Consider the following 23,276-nt stretch of genomic DNA (forward strand, 5'->3'; position numbering starts at 1 on the left):
GAACCGTTGGGTGAAGCGGTCATAGCCGTGTTTTATCGTGAATAAAACACAGCTATTGACCAATCAGAATCAAGGATAAGAACTAACCGTTTTATAAAGAATGTTAAAACATGGTGTGACAACCTTTTGTTATTCAAAACTCTCTCTCTCTCTCTAATGCATTTTCAAAAACTGATTTAATCTCAATGAAAAATCCAGTTTTCCTCATATGGTACTGTCACCATTAGCTATGTACCAACATGCAACTCGCACTTTGAGTCAGTGCCAGTAAGTTAAATGGAAATACTGAAAAGTTTCCAATGTGTTAAGATATCACACTCATCTCACATATCAAAAAACAAGTCATATCAACTAAAATCACATCACCACAAGCACCTTTTTCATGCTCTATATAGTAATGGTTTCGTGCCTCTGGCTAGTAGTACATATGTGTTGCAATGCACTGAAAGCAGGTATCTCTGATTCGACCTGTTCACTTGGTGTTATGGGAAATGACAGCATGTGGTGGCTTGTCGTAACTCAGGATGTTTTGTCTTTGAAAACCCCATGAGAGAAACAATTTCTCATTATTTATACCTGTTGCCCCTGTCTTCTCTATCTGACTCCTCCATAAAAAATGCAAATGTATAAACAATTAAATGTGTTTAGTAATCCTTACATCATTCTGAAATCTCTCAGGCATTCCAGTCCTTCAGTTACACATTCTTTGGGGACGGCAACTTGGAATATTATTTGGTGTCTACGAAACACCACAATAATCCATTCAGTAAGTAATGAAATAACATTACTTTACATTATCATTATCAGTTATCAGTACTGGCTGATCCATAATGAAAGTTCAGTTAAACACGTCTTGCTGCCTCATCTTGTAAGGCAGCATATTTTTCATCAGAAGTTCTCCTGCCCATGTGTATAAGTATGATTAATCCACACAATTGTTTGTGAATGAGACCCGTTGTCATGCTGAAATAGATAAGGGCCCTCCAACTCCTCCCCAGACTGCACTCAAAAAATTAACTTTTACTCAGGGTTGCCAGGTTTTCGCAACAAAACTCTCCCAATTGCCCCTCAAAACTAGCCCAATCGCATTTCAGGGGGGCTCCCACGGTAAAAATCACGTTCCGGGGGATAAAATCCACATTTTTTGTGGGGCTCCTCTGGTAAAATTCACATTCCAGGTGCTAAATATCACGTTATTTGGGGTCGATTCAACCCGCGGACATGAAAAACAACCCACGGCCACAAGTAGCCCAATTCCGTGGGAAAACCGCAGACTTGGCAACACTGCTTTTGCTGATGCTAGTTTCACTCAAACCATCCTTGTTCATATTACTTAAAAAACTCATGTAACTGAATGAACTTAATTTAACTGAGTTGTTTTTACTAAAAATGAGTATTGTCAGCTTTACTTAATAAGTGTTTGTTCAGTCAACTTAACATTGCTGAGTGAAAAGCACAAATTAATGTTGACAGTTTTTTTGAGTGCATTTAGAGCAAATAGTTAATTTAATAAGGTAAATTAAGTCAATAAATGTGTTTACCTTACATAATAAACTTTTATAAATTAATAAACTTTTTACAAAAAAAAAAATTTAAGTAAACTGCTCATATAAATATTATGTAACAGTGACAAATTCGTATTTACTCAAATAAATTTTGTCAGCTTTACTTGAATTTCTTTTGTTCATACAACTAAATTGTTATTTGTACAAATTACTCAATATAGTAGTGTGGAATCACTTGACGCTGCTTTTAAGTAAATCCCAAAAATTTATTTTTTTGAGTGTGTTGAACTCAAACAGTTCTCTAGATCTCTATCATCACTGTATGGCGTAGCATGAAGATAAGAATGGCCTTCACTTGAATTAAGGGGCCTAGCCAAGCACACTTATAAAAAAAGTATGACCACATATAAATTTAGATTTCACAGGAAATCCTGCCACATGGCAGAACGGCCTGTCTATTTCTCATTTGATATCTAACAGAAACACATTTCTCTCTAATCCAGTTTTGATGTAGTCTAATTGAGAAGCTGTCATGAACAGAATCGTGTGCTGTCACATGTGGAGACGGATTCATGACTGTAGTTTTACAGGAGAGGAAATGACATACTGCACACAAGGTCATTGAGCCTGAAGATAAAAATATGGATTTTATTATGGTGGGGTTTTGTAAATTAATACATTTCTAAACAGAATTTTTACAGAATTCTAGGTTTATGTTCATTTATAGCATTTTCATCAGTACACACATTTGACGTTGAAAGAACAAGACATCTTAGGACATCATTTGTGTTTTTATCATGAGAAAAATAAGGCAGCCAAGTGGCCAAGTACCACTAAAAGAACAGGGGAAAACCTGAAGCTATTTAATTCCATTACACTTCATTTGAGTAAGTGCAGTGCAGCAGTTTTTAACTGTGTCTTTGTTGGGAGAAACCCTTTGGCTTTGGGACAGCTTTTAGATATTGAGTTGCCACATGCTCATAGATAGGACTGACAAACGGTGCCTGGTAATGCAATTCACTGCTTCAGGGTGACCTGGAATGTCCTCAGAGTTTCAGAAGAGCATGCAAGGCAGTGAAAGCCTTAATAGGACCCAACAAAAGCTCTCCGTCCTTTACAGAAATGGGCTCTGTTGCTGTTTTTAGTATTGGTACATATCACAGCTGACCCATAATGTATGAAAAAATGGACCAAAAAAAAAAAAAAAAAAAAGAGAGCGAGAGAGAGAAAAGAGAGAATGGAATACCCTGCCAGTGGAGCTATTATGTTTGTATTTGCATTATATCTGTCATATTGTAACACTAATCAGAAACTCATGTAATGCAGTGCTGCAAATGTAATGTTTTTTTCAGCTTATTTTGGTTTTGCTTATGTAGAGTGAGCTCAGGTACACACACACATTTGTCTATCAGTATCTTTTCATTATTCAACAGAATAATTTGTTCCTTTGTTTTTTGTTTAGGATGGACAATCTCTAACAGACCAATACATTTAAGGATTTTTTAATGTATCTGGCTTTTATTAATGTCAAAAGCATTTGGTGCTACTTACATTTACTAAAAATACTACAGTGAAAGATGAAATAATAAATCACTGTTTTCTTATTGTCATTGAATGTGAACTTTGAAAGCATGCTGTACTGCAGAAAAGCCACATATTACTTTCATGTATTTTAAGCTGGCTTTAGCAGAATAAAGGAAGAAATGCCAAGACAGTTTTAATAGACTATATAAATCACATTCTCTGGCTGGTCTTACACGCTTGGAAGAAGTGGAAAAATCTATATAAATTTGTTTGGTTTTCAAATGTCAAGTTTTCTTCATGGCTGAAATGAGTTTTGTACCCTTTCTGGTGCAAGGCAGAAAATAGAAGATAAATTATTATAACATTGATGCTTTTATTTAATGTGAAGGAGCATTTTATCACCAAAACAGCAAGCATATTCACAGTTGTTCCTGTTACACCTCTAAGTTTATCACATTGCAATGATTTTCCACTTTAATAAAAATTCAAACACTAATACTTTATAATTATTTCATAATTTTTTTACTTAAGAACACTTTACTTTACTTATTGTTTTTTTCCCCTCACAAGTCATCTTTCTTCTGTTTTTTGTTGTGTGCTTTTATCCTGCTGCAAAACAGACTCCATGTCAACACTTTAAGCAACCCAAGAACAATTATGTAATTTAAAGAGGTGAAATACTGCATGTTCTACAGTATGAAAGACATTTTTTTTTAATTAATTACTGTATATTGTTGGAGAGTTTGAGTAGTTACAGTTGTTGCAAATGTCTGTTATATGATTGAATAGAACCTGATTCCCAAGAACGATCAAGAGAAACATTTTCTATGTTCTACGGACATCTAGTGGAGCTGTAAGGAATTTCAGGGACGTTCTTGTGTTTGTCCTTTACACGCTGCCGTTGTTACGTAATCATAAGGTTAAACAAGACTAGCTGTTAGCAAGCTAACAGCTAACATACATCAGGTACAAAATTCAGGTAAGAACAAATATATTTGCTTAATTTGAATATCGTTATTGCGCATCTACAAAGAGAGTACCAAATAATACAGAATACAGGATATGTTTCACTATTATTGGAGTGATTATTATTAAATGTAACTTTTCAACATAGTTTAGCCAATGGGCTAATGAGATATGCGTAAATACCAAATGTGTCATTAACTGTTTACATATATTTAATCTGTTATTACATTTGTTAGAATTGGTTGAAGGCCGAAAATTTTAGTTTTTTATAGTGGTAAGTTGTATTATTTCTTTATTGCTCCTTTATGACCTCTGCAAGTTTCACAACAGACAGCAACTGCTTTATTACACCTTGCATTGTGTATATTATTATTGTTTAGTTCTCAGTAATAAGAGGAAATATTGTAACTCAGGATGATTTTAACAAAATTTGCCGTTTCTGTGAAGCTTTACTTGGCCGTTCAGCTCTTATGTAAATATGAAATCTTGGACACATTGCTCTCATACATGTTTTATCCAGCTCAGAATAATAATTATTGTTTTGTCAGGTACCTAATGAAGATTTGGTGTGTGTGTGTGTGTGTGTGTGTGTGTGTGTGTGTTTTATTTTAATAAGTATTGTCATGTGACTATATTTCTCTCCCCCCCCAACCACAGGTGAATTGTAAACAAGTGAAGCCCAACAGGATGACCAGTGTAAGTACTACTGTAAACCCTAGTATTTGCAAGGTGGATCCAAGTAAACAACAAAATCTAACATCATGATTACATGAGTGTTATTGTTTTCCTAAGGTAGAGATGTTTATAGGTGCTGTATAACTGCTTGCTGTGTTTTCTCAGGTGCTCTGCAGCAGAGCTCGGCTGGTGACGTACCTGCCAGGGCTTCATGTTCTAGTTCATCGTGTTGTTGGAGCCAGATCTTTCTCTGGGGCGTCTGGCTCAGATGAGCCACACTTAAACAACATAACCCCTGACGTTGGTAAATGAGTGTATTCCTCTTTAAAATGCTAAAGAAGCAGATGTCCTCCAATAAAAGAGAATTTAGTAATAGCCTTTTCAGGTAGACTTAATTACAAAATATTTGACATACAGATTAATAACAACATTTAGTTGGATGTAAGCTTTTGAAGGGTGTTTTTCTAATGGTTTGTGTTGGTTATTTCCTGTGAATAGCACCCAGGACAGTGTGGCCGGATGAGAACATGGGCCCATTTGGGCCTCAGGATAAGCGCTTCCAGTTGCCGGGTAACGTGGGTTTTGACTGTCATTTGGAGAGTCCAGCGGAGCAGAGGACCACACCGATCCACAGTGTGATGCCAGACGTGCTCACTGCTCAGTCCAGCAGCGAGAGGCACAACTTCATCCTGGCCCACTTCATCAATGAGCTTCATGTATGATGCTTTCAGAAAAAAACAAAAAAAACAACAATCTGTATTTGGAATGACAGAATAAATAAATGACTAGTAAAATAATAACATTATTAATTGTTGTGAAGTTAATGCTTAATGCATTAATGATTTAAGATCATAATTAACCACATGAATTTGAAAAACAAAAGACTTCACTATCATTAATAAAGTTATTATTTTGCTATTGCTTGCTCATAATAAGGGTATAATGCATATATGTGTGTGTGTGTGTGTGTGTGTGTGTATATATATATACACACACACACACACACACACACACCAAACTATACATACATATATATATGTATGTGTATACATACCTTTATGTCTTTTTTAGGAAAGTGATAAAACCTCTGCAGCACAGAACATGGATAAAGCAGAGCACTATTTTGATAATTCCAGCGTGGAGTGTGCCATTCAGTCTTGCCCTGAATTGCTAAAGAAAGGTCAGTATGCTGCTGTTTTTGAATTCATCAGATTTAACATGGACTTGTTATATTGCACTGTGACTTTCTGATGAGGTTGTTCGGTTTGTATGGTGTAATGTAAAATATGACCACAAGAGGGTAGCATTTCCATCTGTATTTTAGGCGCTGAATGTTGTGGTTGTTCTAGATCCCAAAATGTAACATTGTTTTAGTATGTAATTATGTTACGACATTTATTCTTTCGTTCTGTAGTGTAGCTTTCATGTAGTTAATATTTATTCATATGCGTGTACCCTGTTCATCATCTAATTCAGATTTTGAGTCCATGTTCCCCGAGGCACCGTCAACTGACATGATGGTGGTCACTGTGACTCAGAGGACACAGAACGACATGACGGCCTGGACTGAGCAAGTGGACCAGGAAAGAGAAGAGCTGCTGGCTAAAGTAAGTTGATCTAGTTGCTTGACATGATTAACATGGCATTTTTCTTTTTGAGATCATATAAAGTGCATAAATCATGTTATTTGCAATTACAATACCAAGACGCATATCTGTCTACAGATAGATATATGCTACACTATATTGCCAAAAGTATTGGGACACCCCTCCAAATCACTGAATTCAGGTGTTCAATCACTTCCATGGCCACAGGTGTATAAAATCAAGCACCTGGGCATGCAGACTGCTTCTACAAACATTTGTGAAAGAATGGGTCGCTCTCAGGAGCTTAGTGAATTCAAGCGTGGTACCGTGATAGGTTGCCACCTGTGCAATAAGTCCATTCGTGAAATTTCCTCACTACTAAATATTCCACGGTCAACTGTTAGTGGTATCATAACAAAGTGGAAGCAATTGGGAACAACAGCAACTCAGTCACGAAGTGGTAGGCCACGTAAAATCACAGAGCAGGGTCAGCGCATGCTGAGGCGCACAGTGCGCAGAAGTCGCCAACTTTCTGCAGAGTCAGTCGCTACAGACCTCCAAACTTCGTGTGGCCTTCAGGTTAGCTCAAGAACAGTGCGTAGAGAGCTTCATGGAATGGGTTTCCATGGCCGAGCAGCTGCATCCAAGCCTTACATCACCAAGTGCAAAGTGTTCTCTGGAGTGACGAATCACGCTTCTCTGTCTGGCAATCCGATGGACGAGTCTGGGTTTGGCAGTTGCCAGGAGAACAGTACTTGCCTGACTGCATTGTGCCAAGTGTAAAGTTTGGTGGAGGGGAGATTATGGTGTGGGGTTGTTTTTCAGGGGTTGGGCTTGGCCCCTTAGTTCCAGTGAAAGGAACTCTTAATGCTTCAGCATACCAAGACATTTTGGACAATTTCATGCAAAACTTTGTGGGAACAGTTTGGGGATGGCCCCTTCCTGTTCCAACATGACTGCGCACCAGTGCACAAAGACATGGATGAGCGAGTTTGGTGTGGAGGAACTTGACTGGCCTGCACAGAGTCCTGACATCAACCCGATAGAACAACTTTGGGATGAATTAGAGCGAAAACTGCGAGCCAGGCCTTCTTGTCCAACATCAGTGCCTGACCTCACAAATGCGCTTCTAGAAGAATGGTCAAAAATTCCCATAAACACACTCCTAAACCTTGTGGAAAGCCTTTATAGAAAAGTTGAGGCTGTTATAGCTGCAAAAGGTGGACCAACTCCATAAGGTTCATGTGCACGTAAAGGCAGACGTTCCAAAACTTTTGGCAATATAGTGTATATAGATAGATAGACAGATTATTACATTATATATATAATATTTAATATTATATTATTACTGTACACACCGTGCTTAACTGAAGCTGCTGTCAGAGTAGGTCATGATTCAGTTATCATATTTTAGCCTTTCTCTATGACTTTGTATTGTCCTTGAGGCAAAGTTTTGCAGCTTTAGTACAAAAAAAATCCTTCAGAACATTGTGCATGAGAGGGAGATCTTTGTGACTTTGGCAGTCTGTGTTATTTACTGTTATTGTCTGGTTCACATCAGTGTGGAGTTCCTGTCTAATTGGTGTGGGGCCATGCTGTAGGAATGCTGCAGGGACTGTGTTATTTTCATGCTGTTGTTTTTTTGTGAGCTGCTTTATTCAAAGGAAAGATTTATAACTGAACATGTGCCAAAACAATGTAAACTAAACAGAATGGAAACTCCATGCCATTCATTAGAGTTGAATCAATGTTGATTATTGTGTTGTATGCAGTTTATTGCAGGTGCAAAGGAGATATGTCATGCTCTCCGAACAGAAGGATTCTGGGCCGATTTCATAGACCCGTCATCTGGACTTGCAGTAAGTCGTATAAACGTATACAGAACTTTTGACACAATCCAAAAGCTGCTGTTCAGTTTTTCTTAATCTTCTCTGTCCTCAGTTCTTCGGTTCATACACAAACAACACACTCTTTGAAACGGATGAAAGGTATCGGCATTTAGGTTTTCAGATTGAGGACCTGGGCTGTTGTAAAGTGATTCGACACGTAATGTGGGGGACGCACGCTTTTGTGGGCACACTTTTCACCACAGCTCCACGCAACAGCCAGATCATGAAGAAGCTACAAGGGGACTAAAGTTAATTAGTTAAAGATGCTGTGTGTCGCCATGGGAACACTATCAATATCTCAACCAAACCTCACATTTGAGCTGATTAACACAATAAAAAACACACATCCTATAAAGCACTTAATGAAGTTGCCCAATGACTGCTGCTGGAAATGTGTATTTATTTTTGTAAAACAAACAGCACTTTTGGTGTGACTTTTATTTTCAATGAGTGTTCTACAGAGGGAAGTTCTGTGTCAAATGTCCTACATCTCTCTCTTTATCTGCCTCTCCCTCTGTGTTGCCTTTCCTGTACTACAGACCTCAAAGGAACTAAAATGTGACAGTTGTAGAGATTAATTTTTTTCTGCACCATTGCTCAATCTGTATCTGTTAATTTTTCTCCATAAATTATACATAAATGGTTTTGTTAGTGATTAAGAGCAGTAATCCGTTTATTACAGTATTGTCAGTTTTAGTCATAGCTCCATGACAGGCACAATAAATAATATTTAAGGAGTATCACTGGCTGTAATGTTGCCTTATTTTTGTGTTATTTTGATGCCTTTTTAAGTAAATAGACTTGGTAATGACTGAATTGATTTTATTTGACCATTATTCATACTTTTGTTCATGATGAATTATTGGTTCTTCAATATCAGGTGGTTTTCATAAATGGCTTAGTTTGGTGAGACCCTAAACACCCAGCAACACTATTGCTTGACTGTGTATTCAGTTGAAAACAAGCGTGTTCACAGGTCAAGTAATTACAGTTGCAAGAAAAAGTATGTGAACCACTTGTAGAATTTGTGAAAATGTGAAAAATTTGAACAAAATAAGAGAGATCATACAAAATGCATGTTATTTTTCATTTAGTACTGTCCTGAGCAAGATATTTTACATAAAAGATGTTTACATATAACCCACAAGACAAAAAAAATAGCTGAATTTATTAAAATTACCCCATTCAAAAGTTTGTGAACCATTGATTCTTAATACTGTGTGTGGTTACCTGGATGATCTACGACTGTTTTTTTGTTTTGTGATGGTTGTTCATGAGTCCCTTGTTTGTTCTGAGCAGTTAAACTGAGCTCTGTTCTTCAGAAAAATTCTCCAGGTCCCAAAAATTCTTTAGTTTTCCAGCATTTTTTGCATATTTGAACCCTTTCCAGCAGTGACTGAATGATTTTGAGATCCATTTTTTCACACCGACTCTTAATGCATCGTGTTTCCTTCTGGAGCATCAGTGAATGTTTGAACTTTTTTATTAGTTGTGTTTGAGTCCCTCAATTGTCCTCAGTGTGAAAAGATGGATCTCAAAATCATTCAGTTACTGCTGTAAAGGGTTCAAATATGCAAAAAATCCTTGAAAACTGAATAATCTGCAGGAAATGGAGGATTTTTCTGAAGAACAGAGCTCAGTTTAACTGCTCAGAACAAACAAGGGACTCATGAACAACCATCACAAAACAAAAAAACAGTCGTAGATCATCCAGGTAACCACACACAGTATTAAGAATCAATGGTTCACAAACTTTTGAATGGGGCCATTTTAATAAATTCAGCTATTTTTTTGTCTTGTTGATTATATGTAAACATCTTTTATGTAAAATATCTTACTCAGGACAGTACTAATTAAAAAATAACATGCATTTTGTATGATCTCTCTTATTTTGTTAAAATTATTCACATTTCACAGATTCTGCAAGTGGTTCACATACTTTTTCTTGCAACTGTAGCTTTTTGCGTAGTAATTTTTCATGCCTGAGAATTATTATTTTGAGCTTAAACAGATCCTTTTAAACAGACCCCAAAACAGAGTTGAAAATTAATTTGAAAACATTAAAATAGCAAAAAAAAAAAAAAAAAAGTGTGTGTGTGTATATATATATATATATGTAATGACAATATTAATATATAAATAATACACTAATGTTCAAAAATGTAGGGTCAGTAAAATTTTTAATTGCTTTTGAAAGAAAAACAAAAATATTTGATCACCAAGGCTGCATTTGATTTAATAAAAAAAAACGGTAAAATCAGTAATCAGTATATTTGTGATATCTTTTTACAATTTAAAATGTTTTTTGGCATATATTTTAATATGTAATTCACTCCTGTGATGCAAAGCTGTATTTTCAGCATCATTACTCCAGTCTTCAGTGTCACATGATTCTTCATAAATAATTCTAATATACTGATTCTTGCTCAAGAAACATTTCTGATTATTATCAATGTTGAAAACAGTTGTGCTGCTTAATATTTTTATGGAAACCATGATAAAAAATTTTCAGGATTCATTAAATAGAAAGTTTATAAATCTTTTGTAACATTATAAATTGCTTTATTGTCACTTTTGATCAATTTAATACGTCCATTTAAAAAAAAAAAGCAGGTGTAGATGTTGGCTATTGGTAGTTTATTGGTATATAAAAACAATACACTATTTCTGTGCATCAGTTACTGGATATTTAAACAAAAGTGGTGTCAATTAATAATAAAAAAAAAAGTTCAATGATTTAGCCAGTCTCTAACCTAAATGGTGGATGTTTTGGTATTATTAGCTTGAAGCGATTAAAGCTAACAGCTGCTGAGGTCAGTGTCTCAAGGGTGTCATTAGAATTCATTCAGAAACACAACAGATGGACATTAATCATTCTTCTTTAAACTCTGACATGATACCATTATTTAGGCAGTTCTTCACTCTCCATTAGCACAGTGATTAGTGTCAGTGAATTGTGCATTTAAATCATGTGCCACTACAGTAGCTGATCAGTCCTTGATGTAAAGTCACACTAAAGCTCTATAAAGACTATAAATAATTTACTTTTTTAACATAAGAATTATATAAATACTTTCATGGTCATATGTACTCACAGATTTTAGTGTAACAATTTAATTCTTCTATAATTAAAATACAAATGTTTCTTTACCTGTGGAGCTTTTTTAATTATTTTATGCAATTTTGCATTATTTTATTCATTTTAATATTTTGCATTACTATATCAGATACGGTCATTTGCTTACATCCTTTTTCAGTCCTTTGTAGAAAATTATTATGCAAATAATTTTGTGGCAAGTGTAGTATATACTATGGTTTGCTTCTTCTGGTAACCAGCATCTGAAGATTTCATTAAAGATACTTAACACACAAAATCTGTCATGAAGTGTGGTGTAATCAAAGTGTGCGGCTGATCAAAGACAGACTGTGTGTGTTTTTAAGGACAGCTGTCATCACCCCATGCATGTCTGATTGACATGGCTATAAATTAGATGCAATTGTCCTGCTAAAACTTGTTTCCTTCCCTTTGTTCATTAGAAAATTCACTCTTAACTGTTATGATTATTCTATTCAACAATCTCAACAATATGATTATAATGTCATCTGGTCCTTTTATCGTCCTAAAGTATATTTATAAATGACATTTGTGTAACTTGTGAGGAGGCTTCTGTTTTCATTTCTCAACTTCACATACTGTTTCGCTTTTTTTGGTTGACAGATAAATACTGACCTGTTGACCAAGAAAATAGTTAATCAACTTAACACCAGACAATCAATGTTAAATGTTTCTGATCTTTCTCACAGCTTTTCCTTTGATGTTACTGCTGAATGTTGTTGAATGTTTACTGTTGAACTCTTATCCTAGTAATATGCCCTAAATGTAAGTTAATTGTTGAGGTAACAGTTTTGTTATAAAGAATTTTGTTGTGGATAAAACCTAAAAAGCTACATCCACACTTTTATTTGATCTTTTTTAACCAAGGTAAAATAAGGCGACACCATTTTCTACTAAAAACGGAAAACTTTTTATGCGTTCTGGCCGTTCATTTACATGACAACAGCGTTTTGGGGGCCTGAAAATGCAAACTTTTGAAAATTTGTTTCGTAGTGCAAGTTTTTTTTTTTTTTTTATCATCTCCATGTAACCCACAAAAACGCAAATTTGTGAAAAGTGCTTCTTTACAAAGTGACATCGCCAACTACTGGCCTGGCATGCATAATACAGCATTTTTAGTCCATCCATTTGAACGGGGATTGTTCTGACAGTAGGTGCGTTTACATGGAGCATTAGCTGTGTCTCATTTTGAAGGCTGTACATACATGGAAACTGTTCTCACTGAGTGCCAAGGCCCTGTTTTAATAATCTCAGACACCAGACATTCACTTAATTTTGCTTTGTTAGAGTTGATGAAAAGCATACAACTGTAAAAACAATCCAAATAAAACACTAAAAAAGATGACATATTTGTTTACATGCACGTCACCATTAACCAACATCAGAGAACAGTGAACATGAAAGTGTGCTGTTGAATTATTGAAATATTAACTTTATTAATCTCAGGGGGACTTCAAGTAAATATTTTAGGTCAACAGAGTTTGGCTGTCCAAAACATTTGGGAATCCCTGCCCTACAATGTTGAAGATCAGAAATGGTATAATTGTATGTATTGTAAAATGAGAAGAAATACTTTTGAATAATATTTTCAAATCTTAAAACACGATTAACACAACATTATGGATTATTAAATTTTGGATGATTTCACTTACCATTATAAAACACATGACATGAAAGTTTGTTGTCTTCAGTGCAACGTATGGTCAAAGAACAGACACAATTTATGCTTTATATAAATATATATAAGTGTGTGTGTGTAAGAAATATTTAGTAATATAATATTTATTAGTAGTAGTTATTTCTCTAAACGGTATTTTACTCTTAACTAAATACAACCTGTTTTTGTTAATGAAAACAGGATGTACTCTTTTGAGGGTCCATGTTAAAGGGATAGTTCATTAAAAATAAAAATTCGGATGCCCTCATCTTATTTCAAAGTTGTATGACTAATTTTTTCATGGGACATATTTTGAAAAACGTATCAGTGTATTTTTCATACAATGGAAGTCAATGGGCATCAAAATTAGTTCTACTGGTTCCCAAAGTTCTTTAGAATATCTTCTTTACAGAAGAAAAGAAAACATACTGGTTTCGAACGGGTGAGTTAATGATGACAAAATTTTCATTTTTGGATGGACTATACCTTTAATCTATTATAATCGATTACTACTTGGAGACTAGTGATTCCCAAATAGGTGTGGAAAGATTTTGATGTTGCTTTGTTAAAGCTTTAAAAAAAAAAAAAAAAAAAAAAAAAAAAAAAAAGTATAATATAAGTATAATATGAGAAAACAGGAAAAATGTGTAGTTTGGTGTTGATAAAGGAGGTTTGAGGCTTACTGACATGGCTGTGGAGGCTGGGAAACACTGGCTATAAAATAAATTAAGAATTACACAAATACTCACACCGGGCTAGTTTATATACATTTTATTAGGGCACATAGAAGTTTATTTCAGGCATTGTTGTTAACACTCTGCTGTATACTGTTGTCACCGAATGGCAAAAAGGTATAGGCTACTAACCAAAATATTCAAATTAAATCGAAAACCCCACAAATGAAATTAAAAAAAAAAAAAGATAAAGATATCAAATAGTAATAAACTGTGCTAGCCTAGACGAGCATCGGTTATTCGCTGATTGTTTGCTCTGCTGTGTCTGTAATCAGTCAGACAAAACAGCACAGATGATTTATCATATTACACAATATATTCATAGTTTTGAAATGTCAACTGTTGCAGTTAATGCTTAACATTGAAACTTCATTACCGTTTCGAAATAATCCAATAAACGAGTTGCGATTTGAGCACTAATATTTTCAGTTCCATTCGTCTGCGCGTTGTCTCAAGGCCACGCCCACAACCGGGGAAATATGAATATTCACGTATACTCCACCCGCTGGAACAGCTTTTCACAGGAACCGAATATTACACAACACCGGCCAATGTGAACACCATATCGGATTAGATAACGTCTCATGTAAACATCCACCGAGTCTTTCAATCGGAATATGAATATGTCATCAATGTGTATTTTATAAACTTTATTTTTGACTAAAGCATTTGCAATGGTGGAATAATTCAAATCACAGGAGAATGACAGAATCATAAATTTTTAATTGGGGTTAGATATCTAGGTCAGACAGCCATCTTGTTGCTTTTCATGAGGAATGAATTATTCACACAAACCCCTGCCCTCCCAACCCCACGTCCTCTAAGAACATAATTTTTTTATATTATATTATTTCTTTAAAAATGGCTTTAGGTTTATAGATCTGTGTAGGCTATCCTGTTAGACTATGGAAGATGGAATTTCACAACTGGAACAACTGGAATGATTAAGAACATATAGGCTTATACATTTTTTGGAAAAATGTTAATAATTTGTTGAGACATAAATGACAATTCAAACTGATTCAAAGCAAAGAAGTCAGACACAAGAGCTGAAAACACACAAGAAATAAATGAAAAACAGTGTGAGATGGGGGGGTTTGGGGCACTTCTGTCTCCTGTTAGTATAGTGACAGCCATCGCCAGGTCTGCAGAGCAAAGGAAAACCTGGTGTCAGAGGTCTGTTCAGACAATGGAACGTTCCCACTCGTTATCTGCCAACACTTTCCTGTTTTTTCGAAAGCAGCCAAGATTTACATTGGCTTGGGCATGCGGAGAACCAAAACCGCCGTGCTCTCCGTTTATGATTTTTTCTCTGCACTGGGCAAAAAATGGAAGGTATTTTACAGAGTTAAATTAAGGACAGAATCTCTGGTGGTCATTTACTTTTGAAGTTCACCTAATATGATTTGTGTTTTTAACCTCTGTTGTGATGCCATGTTTCTTTTTGTGTTGCCAGGATCAAGTTTTGTTGCCTGCTGCAAAAGCTCAGAGTCTGTGTATTTGGACTCATGGTGATCATGAACCGAGCAGCAGCCGGTGTAATGCCAGACACAATGTGATCTGTGTACTAGTTCATTCAGCTCTGTGTATTCTGACTGCTAATCCTTTTAGGGTTTCTCTGCTGGAATTTCATTGAATTAGACTCAGATTAGAGTTTAGACTTGTGTTGAATTAGAAAACTCAGACAGAATGAGTGAGAGCTGCAGACAGACGCACATAAGAACTGGATCTTCAGAAACAACTTTATTAAAATGTAATCAGTTTTTCTTTTAGATCTGTCGTTTTGTTTCTGTCCTGCTCGTGCTTTGTGTACTGCCTGCATTGCTGTTCAGGTTTTTGTTTGAATTTCAGAACATCAGATGCTATTTTTTAGGATTCATCATTCATATTTTGGTGTATCCTGAATCTTCATTCCCCCAGGATCTGCCATCATCGTGTAATTCAGTCATCATAACGCTGAAGCTGTGATTGTGCACTTCTCTCAGTCCAGTCCTTCCTCAAGTCTTCCCATCACACTGCAGCAGACTTCCAGTCTGTCCTGTGAGATTTTCCCACTGTCTCCGTCTTCCTCTGAAGACAGTTTTCACACTTACATCACTATCTGTTGTTGTCTCCACCCTGTCCTGGAAACTGATAGCGTATTCACACACTAAAAAGCAGTTACATTTTGTCCAGCATACATGATTTATTCAGTCACAGAAAAAAATGAATTACATGAAAGTCTGATGACATCTACATTTAACTCTAACAGTAATTACTGTTATAAGCAGTAGTACTATATTAAAATCACTATAAACAACTATTTTGTTATCTTGCGCAATATTAAACCTATATTTTTCTGAGTGGCTCAGTCATGCTGAACGCAGACACTTGGCATTTTCCCACAGTAAAGAAGGGCTGTGTTTGTTTCCATTGCTGCTCAATCTATCCCAAAGCTCCACGGCAGAGTAATTAAAATCTCAGCATGGCCGTACTGAACAGGATATGCTGCCATGCCCTCCAACAATGAGGGTCATTCTTTGGACTCCAGACCAGGTACCTGAAACCCAGCCTGCAACAGCTCTTGATCATTAAAAACATGTTCCTGCTCATCTGGAAAGTCAGCTCTAGAGAGGAAATTTGACTTTGTATCGGCAGGGAATGAGCCGAGAAACTGGATTACTAAAGCAAGAAGTTGAAGGGAGCTTTTGTGTTTGACTTCAAACCTAAAAATTTCTTTTTGTTTCTTTAATTCCTTTATTTGAGACCCTGCAGCTACTCTGTTGTAGTTTGTCCAACCATTTTCTCTTATAAAGTCATAGGAGATTTATTTTTCTACTGTCACAACAACAGATTGTTACTAAATGCCTCTATGACCGACTTCATTTTTAACCTGTTGTCCATTTGTGAAACAAGAAGTGACTAAAGGGTCACTGGGTGTTCAACTTTGACCTCTGGCATTGGGCTTAATGAGAGTTGTTTCCTCTTTTCTGCTGCATTTCACAGAGCCACAACTACACCATAAATCTGAAGACCCATAAAATAAGACCTGTCTAGATAAATTACATTGATATTTAAGTGATATATGAACCATTGGAGCGAGTTAATGCTACAAATATATCAACTCTAACTGAGGCATGTTTGTACTCTAAGGTACAATGGGCCCTTCGGTCAAAAATGACCGAAAACTTTTGCGTTTTGAAATTTTTCATTTTTTTGCTTCATCGGAATGGGATGAAACTTGGTGACATTTGTCGCATTAGCTATGTGAACACACAAAAAAATCATGGACATGATTCAGATATGTTAAAGGGACGTCAAAAAAATAGTCACACTTGTCTCCTTCGAGGGCAAAAATGACAGACATTGGAAATGAATGGGAAATATGAAAAATATGAAAACCCAGAGAAAGTTTTGGTGGTACAAACTACAATTCAGCCACTGTGCAAAAAAGAAGTGCACAGCAATGAAGGGGGGACACTTTAAAATGTCAAGAGTGCAAAATAGACACATCCACCCCCCTTCCCCCCAACACATATATGAACTAGCGCGACTATAACACAGACAGCAAAAAACATGTGAAATAAAATCAATAATTCAGCCATAAAGCAGTAAAAAAAATGAACAGCAAGGAAGAGGCTTCACTCTAAATCAAGGGCCGGTTTCACAGACAGGGCTTAAACTAAGCCAGGATTAGGCCTTAGGAATCTAGTGGTTACAACATGGCATTACAAAAGTTTTTCTTTTTTTACTCCCACCAGATGGCACTAATCTACCTTCAAAAAAATTGAATTTAACCTTGTCTTTATTTTAACATGGATTACTGCTTTTATCAGAAAATAATCGGAAAATAATCTCTATTTTAACACGGATTACTGCTTTAATCGGAATAAAAATATATTAGAGAAAAATTGTGTATTATTTTCAATAGGGAAAAATAGCTAATAAAAATTGTATAAATATTGTATAGCATCATATATTGCATGGGGGGGGGGGGGTTACTTTTTAAGGCTTTGGTCACTTTTGACCATGAAGAAGCCAAGTGTGACCCCTAAACGAAGAGGCCCAGAGGGTTAAACCAGCACAAAGCTTTATATATATACATATGTATATATATATATATATATATATATATATAAATAATAGTAATATGCATATATACTGGAAAACAAGACAAAAATACTGATAAAAGAAATGGGTTTAAAAGGACTTTTCCCCCCTTTTTTTGCAGTTTGAACACCTGCATCATCCTAATTAGTTTAGCACTGTTAGCAGTTATGAATTTAAAATTGTTAACCATAGGCATGCAATTAAAAAATGAAAAAATGTGCCAGATTTAGACAGTTTAGCTGTGCCTCTTTGAGCGGAAAATCAACAGCAAGTGTTGAGTGGAAAATGAAACAAAACAGAAATATCTTTTGTGTGAATAGCCTGTACAAGCCTTATCTGAAGAGAACATTCACAAACTCGTTGAATTATGATGTGAGTAATTTAGCCAAAGCAAACTTAATTTTTAGAATATTGTTTTTATTAACAGTAAACAAAACATCAGTAAACGTTCTGATTTGAATTTAATACATTAAAACACAAGTAAGAGACCACAGAAGTGTTACAAATTTACTCCAAAGGTGTGATTTAAAAACATATCCAAAATTATGTACACAAGAATATACAGGGATATTACAAACAAGTGTAGAAAAAAATATCTACATTTATAACAAGCCTTGGCACACGATGGCATGCAGCATTCACAATTTTGTAAAAAGTTCATGCAACCCTATTACAAATCTGTATTTTTGTATTATAGTTAAGATGAGAGTAAAAACCGATGAAAGACATTTTTATGTACATAATGTTAGAAATCTGAGCTGAGGAGAGCTGATTTATATCAGCACATTCAGAGACATGTTTAATGCATATGACCTTCAGATAGTTTGGCTGGGTCCACTCAGGTTAAAGGTGTTTTGTGCATTACTAAACTGGCACTAACTACTCCATAATTACCTGAGTAAAGGTTTTGAGCCCTTCTATGATCACCATGCCCTTTATATTGTACTGAAGTGAACAAACTGATTTCAGTGAATGTTACAATACTTTTCAAAACTCGACAAAAGACAGAGAAGAAACAGGAAATAGCTTCATTTACAGCCGGGCAGATCACCTAAACAAATCATAAAGCCTGAAAAAAAATAACACTGTCGCTGCAGACTCCACACTTTTAGCTGATTGCACAGTCAGCCAAGAATTATGATTAGGAAATATTACAGTACACAACAATGGACTGACGAATGTATAGGAACATATACATATATAATAATAATAATAAAGCCTTTCACTGTAGGCTATATGGACGTAGTCACTGCGCTTTCACATGACAATCTGTACACAAGTGCTTTAGGAATACATGTTGCATTATGACACAAATACACAGTGCAAAACTAAAACAGAATGTTCTTTTTATAGGATCGACAAAGTTCTTTCTATGTTGCTGGATGACATGTTGAACTTGTTTCCTAGCCCTTTTCCATGATGACAAAAATACTCTAACAATGATGAAAGAGGGGTGGGTGGAAAATTCATGACCTCTTGACCCTTAAAGTTATATGTTCATACCTACAGCCCACAACACAGTTCAGCCTTCTACAAAAATGGATGATAAAAAAATAAATATATCTATACAAATGTATAAAACACAACTCACATTAATTCAAGACAAGAAAATGTGCAGGTTTGTGTCAGTTTTGCCATAAATATCCCCTTCCCATGTACATCATGAAAAACTCAGATTAATCCTATTAATCCACTCAGCTTGAGGGAAATCACTCAATATTTTTTTTTATAGAGAGAGTATTAGTATAGGATTCATAAAAATGTATTCATAGCAAAGAAAAAGTCCAACAACTAACACTTCATTTCGAGGAAGGTAAATCCCACCACAGCTGACTGGCACAAGTCAATGGTTTCCTAAGTTATTGCCATAAAGGCTCATTCCAGTCTCAGTTAATACTTTGGAGCATCAGGCTGATGATACAAACAGAAAGCAGCAGCGTGGGACTGTGTGCTGTTTGCATGCTCTCATTAATGGGAGACGTGGTGGCAAAGATGGCATCAGTCTCGTTTCGTGGGAGGGGCATGTTACAGATGTTCCCCTCACAACAGGCTGTACACTCCTGAATAGAGAAAACCAAACAATAATCAGATTAAAAAAATAAAAAAAAGAGAGAGAGATTTACACTTTCTGAAGTAATCCCAGTGCTTGAAATGCAAGACTGTAAACCCTGACGCTCAAAATAATTAATTGGTTTGAGTAGGACAAACTTAAATTAAACAAATTAGTTCAGTCAAATTAACTTTTAAGAGTATTTAGCACTTTCTTTTTCAAGTTCACAGAACTGATATATTTTAAGTAAACTTAACTGTTTCATTGTTTTGAGTTTCTTTTAATTTAGACGAATTTAAGATTAACTGAAACTGGACTTGGATTTCTATTTCCCAGCATGCTTTGCCCATGGCACTCGAAAGGGAGAGTAAATGCTAAAATTAAGTGTTTTTATATATATATATATATATATATATGTTTTTTGTGCAGTATTAATGTTAAGTGGGAGATTTAGCAGTGATTAATGTTTTGTTATGCTAATTTAGAAGAGTTTCTGTTAATGTGGGTTTTTGGAGAGTTACCATCATGGTGACAAGTGGTGTACGCGGCTTGGTTTGAGAGCAAGCATGTTAAATGCTTTATATTGCTGCACTCATAGTGCTATACCATGCTATTGTTAACATGTTAGCAAGTTAGCATTTTCTGAATTAGCTTGTTATAGCTAGCTATGTTTACACTGATAAAAATGTTCACATTGAGGTTACATGAAAATTTGAAGTTAAATGTATGAATTAGTGTACTCAAACATTTCAAGTTAAGAACAAGTAAAATGTATGAGTACAAAATAAAAATATGCCAGTTATGCTTACTTAAACTGAATTTCTTAACTTAAACATTTTGAGGCAACTTATTGCCTCAAATTTTTTTGAGTTTTGCCGACTTATTCGATTTACAGTACAGCACTGATGAATAGTCAAAAAGTGCAGCACAGGTTTTTTGAGACATGCTACTAGAAATTACAACAAAATGAAACACAGAAACTGCTGGACTGCAGAATTAAAAACTACTGTTTTTGATATGAAGCAAAAAATAAAAAAATAAAACAATCACCTAGAAAATAAAGCTACTGGGGAAAAAAATCAAGTTATTGTCACCACAAATTAGGAATTCGTTCCCACAACTTAATTTGTTGCCACAATTTAACTAAATTAAATCAAAGGGACAAAGTGGCTATGATTTAACTAAAACATGGCCACACATTAATAAATCATGGGAACAAAATCTTAATTTGTGTCCATGATATATATGGTTTCTTCCACATCTTGTGCAAGGCTGCATAATAAGCATTTCCTCTGAAATTTTGTCAACAAATGATGCACAGATGCTACTATAAACATGCACTTGTGATGCTTATCCTGCCTCCCGGCTTCTTCTGATTGGTCCCACTGTTTTAAAACTGACACTGATAAACTTAATTGACACAGAATCTTACAGAGAAATGTTTATTATTAATGAGAAAAATTATTACATAATTATTACAGAGAAAAACAATTTAAAAAGCAGAGCAGTGGGGATCAGGGGCCAGTTGCATAAACATAGCCATTGCGTCTTAAGAACTAGGACGAACAACTAGCAGTTAGTTAGGGCTAATCAGTCTTACTTTTTGGTATCAAATTAGACCAATCTACATTTTTATGTGACTGACTTAAAAAAGTTATGAACAGTCTTTAAAGAAAAAATTTGATGACTAACTTGTAACACAAGTCTAAGCAGTTTGTGCAACCGGCCCCAGTTTGCAAATATTAAGATGATGTAACTGCTTTTCTGAATGCTGAACATTCTATCAGTGTGAGTCAACTGGAGAACTTAAATTTCTTAACATTTTCTACAGTTTACAGAAATGAACAGCATACCTCAGAATGATCTACAAATCAGAAAGTTTGTGTTAAAGTCACCATGAATTAAAAATTGACTATACTTATTTTTTTTATGGGCTATTGCTGTATTTATTATAATTGATTTATCCATGCACATTCATGTGCCCTCATAATCTTTAATCAAAATAACTTCCCCTTCCTCTTGCAGCAACACCTCTTCTCTGATGACGTGTTTACTGGCACAAGAACGGGACAACCTGTCACTCACATGACATCACAGCAATAGCAAACCACAACCATCCAAGTATTCCCAATGGCCATTATCAAGTCCTGCCCTACATTATTTCTTGTTCGAGAAGCTGTTTCACTCGGATATATGTCACTATAAAGAAGAAAAGATGACCTTAACTTCTGTTTCATTCTGACTTTAAAGTGTTTTAGGTTGAATTAATTGCCAAAGTTTAATAGCCTACTTAGGATTAGGCCAGAATGCATTTGTGTTTGTCTGAAAAATCTTTTTTCAAGGTAACCTGTAAATAACCTTATTTTTTTAACCTTAGAATGAACCTTCAACTTGTAAATTTTCCCTTTTAGTGTTGCTTTGGCATCTTTACATTGCATTTATCTCTCAATCTGGCCTTCTCACATCTGCCCCCTGCCCTCTGCATAACTCCTGTCCTGTGCTAGAGGTAAAAGGTAAGATACAAAGAGTTCAGGGAGTGACCAGGCACACCTTTCAGCAAGGATTACTCAGAGAAGGATTACTGAGAGACGGCGGTATAACTCACAACTTTATCTCATCTGCAGTAAAATCACTTGAGAGGATAAATGGATTAACTAAAGAGCAGAGTTTAGTGTTGCTGACTGAGCCATATCCTATAAGCAGCAGAAATGTTTATCATCCACTCAACATGTTTTCAAGATCACTTCAAGTGGACTGTGTAAAGTGAGATGAGAAGACAAATGTGGATGGATTTCAGACAGTAGGACGAGCATGACACAAAACTGGACGCATAATGTGAGTTGTATTTAATTGTTCTCACCCTGTTTCCTTCATGGTCCATGTCCAAGCACCCTGTTTCAAGACAGTCTTCCAGCGCCACACAACGTTTTGTCACCGACACTGTGTTTCCATCCCAGCTCATCTTATGACGTGTGTAACAATATCTGCTCTCTAAAAGTTACAAAGAAACTTCACTTAGTTTTCTCAAGGGCATACTGTATACATCACAAAAGACAGCATTAAGATTTGACTAATGGAGTCAGATTCCAGTAGAAAAGAAATATCCCTTTAGGGATTTTTTTTTTTTTTTTTTTTTGTACAGATATTGCAGTACTCCCCCCTTAGCCAATCTTTAATAAGTGGCCATGAAAACATTTCACAAGAACTACATGGAAAAACACAACACAACCATATCTGAGAATTCCAGGAAATGTATTCCCCGCAAAACTGCAGATGATCTGCAGCAGCATGTGCTTACTGAAGGAATGAGTGTCTGTAAGGGGTTACAGCTCCTGAGTCATTAACACAGTGCTGTAAATCAGACCCAACACAGCACGAGCCTCCTTATATGGGAGGCTATTCATGGCAAAAGCATGTACTGAATACATATCTGAAACAACTCATCGGCAAAGCAGGGCCTGAAAATGATTCACTTATTCACTAAGC

At 35.6% G+C, this 23,276-nt stretch overlaps 2 protein-coding genes across 4 annotated transcripts in view; one reads left to right on the forward strand and one right to left on the reverse strand.

Moving 5' to 3' along the window:
• The first annotated feature begins 3,885 nt into the window (after positions 1-3,885).
• mmadhcb (metabolism of cobalamin associated Db) lies at positions 3,886-8,885 on the forward strand. Of its 2 annotated transcripts, XM_051906525.1 has the most exons (9): positions 3,994-4,008; positions 4,232-4,269; positions 4,653-4,691; positions 4,836-4,974; positions 5,169-5,386; positions 5,742-5,850; positions 6,147-6,277; positions 8,029-8,115; positions 8,198-8,885. In XM_051906525.1, the coding sequence occupies exons 3-9, from the start codon at positions 4,683-4,685 to the stop codon at positions 8,390-8,392; spliced, it is 888 nt and encodes a 295-aa protein (XP_051762485.1). In that variant the 5' UTR covers positions 3,994-4,008; positions 4,232-4,269; positions 4,653-4,682; the 3' UTR covers positions 8,393-8,885. The 2 variants fall into 2 exon arrangements, with proteins under 2 accessions (XP_051762484.1, XP_051762485.1); XM_051906524.1 differs by lacking the exon at positions 4,232-4,269 and having other exon boundaries at positions 3,886-4,008.
• A 9,251-nt stretch (positions 8,886-18,136) lies between these two features.
• The window catches only part of lypd6 (LY6/PLAUR domain containing 6), a 32,563-nt gene continuing 27,423 nt past the window's right edge, over positions 18,137-23,276 (reverse strand). For both annotated transcript variants that reach the window (XM_051906533.1, XM_051906532.1), the window contains 2 exons: positions 22,651-22,781; positions 18,137-19,800 (listed from right to left, as the gene is read on the reverse strand). In XM_051906533.1, the coding sequence (XP_051762493.1) occupies positions 19,627-19,800; positions 22,651-22,781 (305 nt within the window). In that variant the 3' untranslated portion in view covers positions 18,137-19,626. The remainder of the gene's footprint in view (positions 19,801-22,650; positions 22,782-23,276) is intronic.

This window comes from Ctenopharyngodon idella, chromosome 9 (genome assembly GCF_019924925.1).
Source record: "Ctenopharyngodon idella isolate HZGC_01 chromosome 9, HZGC01, whole genome shotgun sequence".
NCBI lineage: Eukaryota > Metazoa > Chordata > Actinopteri > Cypriniformes > Xenocyprididae > Ctenopharyngodon > Ctenopharyngodon idella.